This window comes from Pteropus medius, unplaced genomic scaffold (assembly GCF_902729225.1).
Source record: "Pteropus medius unplaced genomic scaffold, Ma_sr-lr_union100, whole genome shotgun sequence".
NCBI classification, from domain to species: domain Eukaryota; kingdom Metazoa; phylum Chordata; class Mammalia; order Chiroptera; family Pteropodidae; genus Pteropus; species Pteropus medius.
Window position 1 is genome coordinate 7571962 of NW_024350927.1, and position 8387 is coordinate 7580348.

The 8387-nt window shown below is 62.1% G+C and overlaps 1 protein-coding gene across 15 annotated transcripts in view; it reads right to left on the bottom strand.

The window, feature by feature from the left end:
• The window catches only part of CAMTA1 (calmodulin binding transcription activator 1), a 784924-nt gene that overhangs the window by 70848 nt on the left and 705689 nt on the right, over positions 1 to 8387 (bottom strand). For all 15 annotated transcript variants that reach the window (XM_039842316.1, XM_039842302.1, XM_039842305.1 and 12 more), the window contains one exon: positions 6185 to 6319. In XM_039842316.1, coding sequence (XP_039698250.1) covers positions 6185 to 6319 — 135 coding nt within the window. The remainder of the gene's footprint in view (positions 1 to 6184; positions 6320 to 8387) is intronic.

Consider the following 8387-nt stretch of genomic DNA (forward strand, 5'->3'; position numbering starts at 1 on the left):
GGGCTCCTCCTTCTGGAATGTTCTATTAATGTGCATGTAGCCAGCTCTCTCTTGGGTTGCTCTCCTCTCCCTCTGCCTCAGAATGTGACCCAATTTGGATATAGGGTCTTTGTAATTAATCAGTTACAGACGTAACTAGTTACGAGGGTTCATACTGGATGGGGTGTCGCCCCTAATCCAAAGAGAAAACAGAGACACAGAGACCCACGGAGGGAAGATGCCATGTGATGAGAAGCGGGGCAGAGACCGGAGTTAGTTGTCACCAGCCAAGGAACGCCAAGGACTGCCAGCAGCTACCAGGAGCTGGGAGAGGCCAGAAGGATTGTCTCCTAGAGCCCTCAGAGGGAGTGTGGCCCTGCTGACACCGTGATTTTCTACTTGAGCTTCTAGAACTGCAAGAGAATACATTTCTATTTTAAGTCCCTGAGTTCGTGGTCATTTGTTACAGTGGCCCTAGGAAACTAATGCAGCGGTCAAGGACAAGTTGGTTGATATTGACCACCAGAGGGTATGAGCCACTGACCCCATGCCCTGGGATGAGCCACCTGACCCCTGGGGGGCATATCCGAAGCCCTATCTGCCTGAGCTCTGGGGTTTCCCCATGGCGATTGCTCTGCTTCCTGCCCCAGCAGCCAGGATGAGGACGCAGGAGGCCACCCCGTGCCATTTCGCTGCAGGACACCACTTGTCACTGCTATGAGGAGGCGGGTGAGGCTCAGCCCTAAGGTGACCCACGACCTGCCGCACACAGAGGGGCTCCAAACAGACCCATTTGGTATGGCCTCAGGTGCAAACATCAGGAGTTTGCTTCCCCAGGGGGCCTAGGGAGGGCTAAGGACAGACATTACGCCAACTGTAACGCCAGGTGGGCCCCACAGAGAACAGAGAGACGGCTGAGAAGCGGGGAGCAGGGAGAGAGCCTGCGCTCTGGACAAGGCCTGGGCTGGGGGGGGGGGGGGGGCTGCAGCTCGGAGGGGAGGTGAGTCCTGCCACCCCGCTTCAAATCCCAAGTATGAGACCCGGTCGTGCCAGCTTCCGCCCCGGTCACCTTGTCTCTTAGGTCACTACTGTGCCAAGAAGTCCCCAACACCCGTGAGCTCACCGGCCCCCGTGTGCCCCAGACCGCACCCCGGCAGATGCCAGAAGGCTCTCGCAGCGCCCCTTCTCCCTCACGGGGAAGACGCCCTGTGTCTGCGCTCCTCACAATTTGCCTCCGAAGGGCTCCCAGGGGCAGGAGCGGGCGGGGCCTCGGCTTTGACCCATGGCATCTCTCCGAAGCCAAGACAATTCACTGATGCCGTGCGGCTTATCTTAAAAACTCGTGTGCATTTTGTATTCTACTCCATAAAACAAACTATATTTGTGTTAGTCGACGGTGACATTTTAAAATTATTTACAACCAAATTACTTAACTTTTGCTCTTCCTTCTACATCATCTGGTCAAAGTGACGCCCTTAGAATCTGTTCCCGGTTTATGCCGGGCCCAGAGAGGGTGACTGGGACATAGGCTGATAGGTCTGAAGGAAGGAGGGAGCTAGGCCAGCTGTGCTCATCAGAAAGCCTTGGCGTGTCACCATGGCAGGGAGAAAGCATCCAGAGGCTTCCTGGGGACCAGTCTCACAGCTGGAACGGCATCTCCCTGTTGCCGCTGGGCTGCACCCGCAGTCTCTAAGTCAGTGTGTGGTCTCCCACTCCTGGTGGGTGGAGGCTGAAGGGGAGAGGGACCACGGCCGCACGCCGGGCACAGGCGGCTTGGAGGAGGGGCAGGGGGCAGAGCTGGGCACCACCCCAGTTGCAGGTGGTCCATCTGTTAGCAGAGAGGTTTTGGTCAGTAAAGTGGGGAGGCCAACGCTTGCTTTTCCTTCTCTTCACCCCCTCTGAAAGGAGCAAGGCTCTCAGTCTTCCCAGACATCTACCCTGGAGCCCCGCTGCCCCAGAGGTCAGCTTACCAGGTAACCTCTCAGCTGGCCCCGGGGAGCTGGGGGGCAGGCTGCCCCAGGTGTCTGTCCCGCCCTGAGGCTTATGCAGGAGGCAGGCACCTGGAGGGCGAGGTGCGAGCTCCAATCCCTGGTCTCCCCTCTGCCTGAGATGACCAGGTCTCTCTCAGCCTCTGAGGCTCAGCAGGAGAGCTCCCCAGGGGGCCGCGTCCATGCCTCACTCCAATCCTCTCGCCCAGACAGGAGGCTCAGCTGCCTGAGAAGCGATTGAAAATAGCGTCTAAGCAGCTTAGCGGGGGTCCAGGAAGGGGGCCGGTGGGGTGGGGGCGGGGCCGGGGGACCCTAGGTATCCTGAACCTGGCCCTGGTGAATCGGATGAGTGGAAGAGAAAGAACAGGGAGCACGGGAGTTCCACTCCCCTTCTGTCCCAGGGACAGGGGTCACTTAGAGGTGCCCGAGGCCTGCGGGCCCCCTGGGCTTCTTCTGTCTGCAAATACAGGCACAGGCAAGACGTCTAAACAGACGGCACATCCTCTGCGCTCAGCACGGCCCGGGCTGTTTGTATCCACGGGACCCACAGCACAGGCAGAAGGGGCATTTCCCAGAGTCCCTCTCCAAACCATCTCCAGAGCGAACCCTGCCGCCTGACTGCTTGTCCCCAGTTCACCTCCAGCAGCGTGCTGGCCTGTCCCAGACCACTCTGGGGGGCCTGCAAATGGCCCGGGGGAGGCCTGAAGAAGTCTGCTGTGCATCTGGACTTTTGGGGGAAGAAATGGTGAAAACGGTAGTTCCTGGAGTGCTTGGGGTCCTGCTGCCCTCCCTCCCCGGAAGACTCCTTCCCACCCCTCTTAGCCTTGCTGATGCCTGTTCAGGTTTGAGGTCTCAGGGAAGGGTTGCTTCCTCCATGAAGCCTTCCTGACCACTAGGCTGGATTAAGCTCTTCGTCGGTGCCCCATGGGTACCCATTCGCTCACCCACCCATGCATTCAGAAAACAAATACCTACTGTGGTCTACAACGGGCCAGCCTGCGCTGGGCAGTGGGGGTCCAGGCAGAAAGGGCCTGTGCCCCATTGAGCTCAAGGTCAGGGGCAGGGCAAGGGAGGGGAAGGGCCATAGGTCTGGGGGAGGCACTGCAGCTCTGGGGACCCAGAGGGCTGAGCTCCCCAAGTTTGGCGCGGAGCCGGCTGGACGCTGGTGGCCTTGCATGCCCCCTTCTCTCTCCTCCCCACATTTCCAGTGTGTGGCTGAGCCAGCCAGCTGAGACTTAAGGGATGTGGCGTCCCGGGACCGATCGTCCCCCACCAGCCAGCTGCTCAAAGGCTGCGCTCGGGACAAAGGCTGAGCTACTGATGCTTCTCTGCGCTCTGCGCCTCCCACCCCGCCTTTCGTGTGGCAAACAAAGCCATTCGTAAAATCAAATGAAGGCAGAAATTCTCTTCCCGAAATATTTCTCCCCCTCTGGGATGGCGGAGGTGGGGGGAGGGGGAGGAGGCCACCAAGAGCGGCCCTAGGACTGAGGGCACAGCGACCGACAGCGAGAAACAGAGCCGCTCACCGGCGGCGGCGGCGGCGGCGGCGGCCGGGAGGAGAGCGCGCGGCTCCGCACGTCCCTGCTTGTCCCCGGCGCTGGGGAAGGCGGGCGCTTGCACCGCGCGGGCCGTGCCGCAGTCCCCGCGGGCGCGGGCTCAGCCGCCAGCCGGTCCGCGAGGCCCTCTGCATTGCAGCTGCGCCGGGCGGACGTGTGCATGCGTGTGTGTGCGTGTGCATGCGTGTCTGTGTGTGCGCACACCGCCCCCGGGCCCTCGCGCCCCAGTTTGCTCGGCGCCGCAGTCCCTCGCCCCCGCCCCGTTCCCGCCACTCCCCCGTCTCGCTGCGGCGCGCGCGTCTCCACCTCCAGCCGCTCAGGATGGAAAATTTGCCCAGCAACCGCGGGGGCGGGCGGGGCTGAGCAAAGGCGCCGCAGAGACCGGAGGGGAGTGGAGGGGGAGGCTTCTGACCGCGCGCCACTGCGGCCTCTTCCCCAGCGCAAAGTTCTCTGCCAGGCCACAGGGTTGGCCAGAGGCCTGGGGACCCCCACCCTCCGGCCTGTCCCAGCCCACCCTCCGGCGTGTCCCAGCTGTCCCCTTTGTACTGGGCAGACGATGGCCCTGGCGCTGGGGCTGTGGTTCTGCTCCGCCCTCCCTCCCCCCACTGTCATTGTTTATCAGGCTGGGAAAATGATCCTCGGGTGGATAAGTCACCGGTACTCATTCAGGGACAGAAGAGGGAGGTTTCGCTCTCCCCCTCCCCAGTGGGGATCTCACCATTCCTTTGCGCTGGTCACCTTTCCCCTCCCTCACTTGAAAACACACCCGGCCAGGGGTCAGGGAGAGGGGTGCATGGTCTTCCGGGCGTGATCTGCTCTCTGTTGGGGGTGGCCCTGCCACGTCCCCTTCTGCCCTCTCTCCTGCGTATTCTGCCAGGGGCTGGGGGATGCTTATTTCAACTGCAGGCCTACGGGAGGGCAGAGCTCAGAGTCCCCATGGAGGCGGCTGCTGGAGAGCAGGTGGCCAGCTTGGCAGCAGGCCCACTGCCCGAGGGCCTGGTATGGCTGAGGGCTCGGGTGAGTTGTCGTGAAGCCGTGAAGGTGGCTTCCCTTCCCTACAATCTACATCACAGCATCTTCCTCCGCCCGTGACCTGGTCCGGCTGGCTCTGCAGCCTCCCAGGGGACTGGCTGCTGTGTTTCGAGCTCGAAGACACCTCCTGGCTGAGACTCGGTGGTCAGAAGGGCTCCGTCTCCCAGGCAGGCCCTGCACTGGTCCCAACACCCCTCAGTCGAGGTAGCCTGGTCACTCGGGGAGGCCAGCGCTCTGCAGGGTTCCCTGCTCCGTTCCCCATTTGCTCTGCAAAACCGAAACCGGATTTCCTGAGCGGGAGCCCCGGTCACCCGGCCCTTCTCCGGCCCTTCTCCGTTACATCCTGCCGGTCATCCTCGCAGCCAGGATGGCTGCCAAGGCCAGCTTGGTGCTCCCAGGCAGCCGCTGCCAGGGTGCAGATGCCTGCTGACCCAAAGCCACCTCTGGGAACAACTCCGAAGTTTCAGCGGCCAGGGTGGCTGCCAGGCACCCTGTCACTGCCAGGGCTGAGCTTTGTATACGGGGTGGCTCAGGAAAACTGCCCGGAGCACGTACCCAAGCCCCGAAACCCTTCAGCAGCCAGCAGCAAGGGGAGCCTGAGAGGTGGGAGGGCGAAGCGCACTGTGGACAGAGGGTGCCGAGGAGATGGCCCCGCAGAGGGCTCCAGGTCAGCTCAGCCAAGACCCAACACCTTGGGCTGGTGAGGTCTCCAGAGAGGTACCCCACGGACTGGCACCTCTGCGGGCTGCCCTGATACCGAGGCCGTGTGCAGCCATCCCTCCCACTCGATCCCGGGGCAGAGGGAGGACCGTCAGCTCAGTTCCCCAGGGCTGACTCCTGGGCTTCTTCTAGGCTCGTCCTGGCCAGAAGGGCAGTCTCTAACCTTAGCGTGCCCCGCCCACCTTTGGCAGCTGGTCGGTGCAGAGCCTCTGGTGGCCCAGGGCAAGCCGCCAACACTCGCCAGCCCCGTGGACAAGGCCAGCAGCTCTCTGAGGCCCTTCCTCGGCCAGCAGGTCTTGTGTCCTCCCTTGGAGCCTATTTGAGCTCCTTGGCCCTTCCCCCTCAGCTGCGATCGTAATCCTGGGCTTATTTCAGATGCTCCACAGGGCAGAGGCTAAAACCAGCCTAGAAGCAGGGGGGGCGGATGGGTGTCTGAGGGCTTCGGAGAGAGGGTTTTTGACGCATTAACCCTAAGAGGCAGAAGCACCCAACGCACAATCTCGGAAGCCCAGCCTGAGCTGCCCTCCACGTAGCTTTCGTCTCTGAGAGATTTGGGGCTTGCCAATGGCCTCCAGGCGCTTCAAGGACACCCTGGACACTGCCCTGGGGGGCAGCAGAGGATAGGCCTCTCGGCAACACAGGGACTTGTGTGGCCACTCGGAGGCCCCTCGCAGGAGTGACAGCCACAGGCCCCAACTCACATACTTCATTCCATCCCCGGGAGACACTGAGGTTAAGGGTGGACACCCCGTCATTCCTCCGGGGGTGGAGACTTGTGCCCTTCGCCTCCCACTCTGGTCAAGAACAAGGAGACCTGGACGCGTCCTCCTTTTTCGCACCTTGCCCACAGGGTCCCCAAGTGACCCTCTCCCACAGAGCCTGGCAAGGTGGCCCGAGAGCTGCTCTTACCGTCCAGTGACAGCCAGTCATGCTGGGAGGAAGGGAGCGTGGGCAGAGCGCGGGCTTTGTACTCGAAGACCACTGAGTTGGAGATGATCTGGTTGTTGAAGGCAACTTGTAGAGTCACGAGGCCGGTGTCATGGGCTGAAAGCAACGGAAAGAAAGGTCAGGCCGGAGGCGGGCACCGGAGGACCTGGAGCGGCCCCTCCCCGTCACCCCTCACCGGGTAACCCTGGGCGGTGCCTGCTCATTCCTCGAGGCCCCAAGGCAGTGCTGCTTCTGCCAGAGACCTTCTCTGGACCCCCTGACACAGTCAGGTGTCCTGGGTCACTCCACACTCATGTCCTAATTGCCTCGTTGCTCCTCCGCTCCCCAGTGTGGGCGGGGACCGGGAGCTCAGTGCAGATTTGCTGAATGAATGAATGACTGAATGAATGAATGAGTGAATGAATGAACGGCGCCCCGCTCGCCTGCCCGCCCGGCCCGCTCATCCCAGGCGGGGTTCGGGTACAGCATTTGCTTCAGACCCCCCTGTGCTCATTTGTCTCACCTTTTCCTACGAGCTTGTCCTGACTCACTTAGCACAGCCTGCTGTGTATTTTTAGAAGTTCTTCAGTCTCCCCCGGCGAGAGCAAGGGCTCCGGCTGTTACTCCGGGCCCTGCGGTGCCGAGCCAGGGTGCTGGCATGAAGCAGCTTCTGGGAGGCAGGCCCGTGTGGGTCCCCTTAACTGCTCTGGCCCCGCCACAGGCCCAGTGAAGACTGGATTGGTTGATGATCGAATGGGATGTCCTCACTGTCACCAAGAGGCAAGCACGGCCCTGGCGGGGACCCGCTTCAGTTCTGGGGTGGAGGCCACTGCTCCGGGTTCCTGTGGAGATCTCGGGGGGCCGTGGCCCAGAGGTGGGCCGAAGGCTGGTAGCGGCTGTGCGGGCTGCTCTGCCCCGACAGGCCTTGGCCCCCGGGCCACACCAGGGCTCTGTGCTCTCTGTCCTGCTTTTCTGGAACACCAGAGACCGGTGCCCAGGGCCTCCCAGGACAGACTTCCAGGGAGGACGCACAAGAGGATCGTGTTACTGTTTGGGCTGTTGGTTCTCAGAGGCTCACGGACTGGAGGAAGCTGTCCAAGTCAGCTGCTCCCCAGGGCGGAGTAAAGCTCTTCCCTATGATGACATCTCATGGGGACCTCATGTCCCATGGGAAAGCAGCTCATTGACCCATGGCTTCTGTCCTTCCGAGGTGCAGGTGTTACGCCGTCTCTGGAGCGGGTCTTCAGGAAGTCAGTGCCCAGGGTGACCCGTGGGTTCTCCTGTGTTTCTCACGCTGCTGCGGCCTGTCAGCTCCAGACCCTGGGCTGAACCGACTGGCTCCACAGTGGGTGCGGGTCTCCCGGGACCCCCATGCCGCCTCTCTGGGCAGGGATCTCCGCCAAGCCCAGAACCTTCGGAGGTGTGACAGCATCCCCAGGCAGACCCCCAAGCTTGTGGTCACTCGCCTGCCCTGGGGAGGAGCCTGCTCAGCTCTGCTCCTCCTGGCAGGCCTCCGCCCCTCGGCCGGCCCCTGGGGAGCTCAAGGCCCGAGGGGCCTTCTCCACCGCTGCTCTTCCGCTGGCTCCTGGCACTTGCACGACCTGTAGTGACGTTGGAATGGTGGCCCATTCAGAGGCCTCCCTTCCTTCTCCAGAGAGACGGAGCAGGGAAGACCTGCCGTGTGGTCCTGGGCTCAGCCCAGCAACCCAGCCCACGAGGGCCCACGGCACGGGACACTCCCTTGACAGTCCCCTTCCCTCCTCCTCATCTGCGTCCTGCCTCCTCCACCTGCTTCTCTCCATCTCCGCTGCCACCGTGCCCGCCCAGGCTGCCATCATTTCTTGCCCAGGCTCCTGCATTAGCCTCTGCTGAGAACAACCGCGGCACCCCCGAGACCTGTTCCTGCTGGGACGGTGTTGGGGGGCACATTCCAATGCGACAGCCATTAAACCAGCGGGAGCCCGCGTCCAGCCTGCTTCCTCTGGCTTCCCTGCTCTGTTCTTCCTCCCTGCAATCCACGCGCCCACGTACCCGGCTTTGAAAGACATACTTCCCATCAGGTCGCTCCCCAACTCGAAACGAATGGCTTCCCATTGCGAATAAAGCCAAGCCGAGCACCTTCCCATGCCCTGGAAGGATGGGCGTGATTTGGTCCCTGTCATCCTCTGCAACTGTGCCGTGTTCA